Consider the following 1,789-nt stretch of genomic DNA (forward strand, 5'->3'; position numbering starts at 1 on the left):
AAAGAGAATGACAGAGAGAGAGATAGATCTGCTGGTGTGTGGGTGGGGGATTGCTGAGAAGGAATTTGATTTCAATACCAATTCTGTATTCAATAAATATAAAAACTCATCCAAATGATATAAAATAAATCCTACAGATGTTCTGTTATGGATGTCCTGACCTAGATAATTCAGCCTAGATAGATAGATAGATAGATAAAATAGTTTCCCCTATATTCAATCATTTATTACATATGGCCTACTGCATGTCTATAAAACGTACCTCTAGGCAGTGGTTTGTATACACCTTGTTTCTCATTCATGCAAACTCCTTTGCCGTAAAGTAGAGCGTGCAGCGGCTTTTCCTCCCCGTTTCGAGGTAAGCAGCGCAGTCCCTGTCCACAAGTGCCCGTGTAGACTCCACACGCCTGCCCCTCGGTCAGTGCGCAGGTCAAGCAGCATCCGCAGCCGGGCTCCTTCACCACCTGACACCCCATCCGCACCGGAGGACACATGGACATCGCCTTCTGATCGCACGGCTCACAGGGAACGTACGAGGCCGAAAAGCCGGGTAGTCCCCACACAAATGTCATCAGAGTATACAAACTTATCAGCATTGTACTGTAGAGAACCTATCCACCAGCCTTGAATTAGTAGCCTAGAACCGACGCTTTCTTTCGTTTGAGATGTCGGAGAACGAAGGTGTAGCGTCCGGTTAAAGGAAGAAAGTGTATCGGTGTTTAAAAATATCAATTATTAATCCTCTCACCACTTGGTAGAAGAATCCAATGTTGCATATAACACCTGAGATCTATAAATTAAAAGGCTAATGCCCTGAGATGATCAGCGGAATTCGGGGGAAGAGCACGAACCTCAAAATACGTGTAATCAACACCTATATATTATAATATATTAAAAATGAAATCAATATGTGCCGGTTCTATTAGAGGTTCTGCAGCTTAATCAAGTTCACCCTCGAGAGCTGCTGTCAGTATGGAGCTCTGCTCATGTTAACCGCGTTGAAGGGAGGCGCACTGCACTTCATTTAAAGGTAGCCTACTGGTGTTTCTTGGGCGGATCCTGGAGTGATGCTGTGCAAAAACGTAGCTATTCGGAACAGGTTCAGATTAAACGAAACGCTAACAATAACACGATATGAGATAATGGAATATTGCAATCTGGCAATCACATATGAAAGTTACTGTGACTAATCATTTAACATAAAGTTAAAGCTAGCTATATAAATTTAAAGGCTTTAAAAAGATTAAAGATTTCTCTTCAGGCTCACGTCTCTTTTGGGTCCGTGTACGTTTTAATAGTTCGGAAATAACTACAAAGGGATATTGTTTGATTAAATAATTCACGGCGATTCGTTTTACCTTCATATGTAAATTAGTGAACACTTATTCGCACAAATTCATTTGTCATAGCAAATTTCAGTTTACATTTTAAGATTAAATCAGATGAATTATTAGATTAGCTAATTATCAGATCAAGTTTAAGTATTTTATTAAGTAGGCCTATATTTGTTTTATTATGATAGTAAACCCACAAATTAAAATTCTGTCATTAATTACTCACCCTCATGTCGTTTTAAACCTGTAAGACCTTCGTTCATCTTCGGAACACAAATTCAGATATTTTTGATGGAATCTGGGAGCTGTCTGACCCTGCATAGACAATGCAACTGAAATGTTCCCAAGTCCAGAGACTAGCAAGGAGATCGGTAAAATAATCCATGTGACATCAGGGGTTCAACCGTAATTTTACGAAGCTACGAGAATACTTTTTGTGCGCAAAAGAGAAAAAA

The 1,789-nt window shown here is 39.9% G+C and overlaps 1 protein-coding gene across 1 annotated transcript in view; it reads right to left on the bottom strand.

Annotated features, from left to right (window-relative positions):
* Nucleotides 1-857, bottom strand: part of LOC107663073 (insulin-like growth factor-binding protein 5) — a 7,124-nt gene extending 6,267 nt beyond the window's left edge. Inside the window, exon 1 of the mRNA XM_016453225.1 lies at nucleotides 263-857. Coding sequence (XP_016308711.1) covers nucleotides 263-596 — 334 coding nt within the window. The 5' untranslated portion in view covers nucleotides 597-857. The remainder of the gene's footprint in view (nucleotides 1-262) is intronic.
* Nucleotides 858-1,789: the final 932 nt, after the last annotated feature.

This window comes from Sinocyclocheilus anshuiensis, unplaced genomic scaffold (assembly GCF_001515605.1).
Source record: "Sinocyclocheilus anshuiensis isolate Anshui unplaced genomic scaffold, SAMN03320099.WGS_v1.1 scaffold2233, whole genome shotgun sequence".
In the NCBI taxonomy this organism is placed as follows: Eukaryota; Metazoa; Chordata; class Actinopteri; order Cypriniformes; family Cyprinidae; genus Sinocyclocheilus; species Sinocyclocheilus anshuiensis.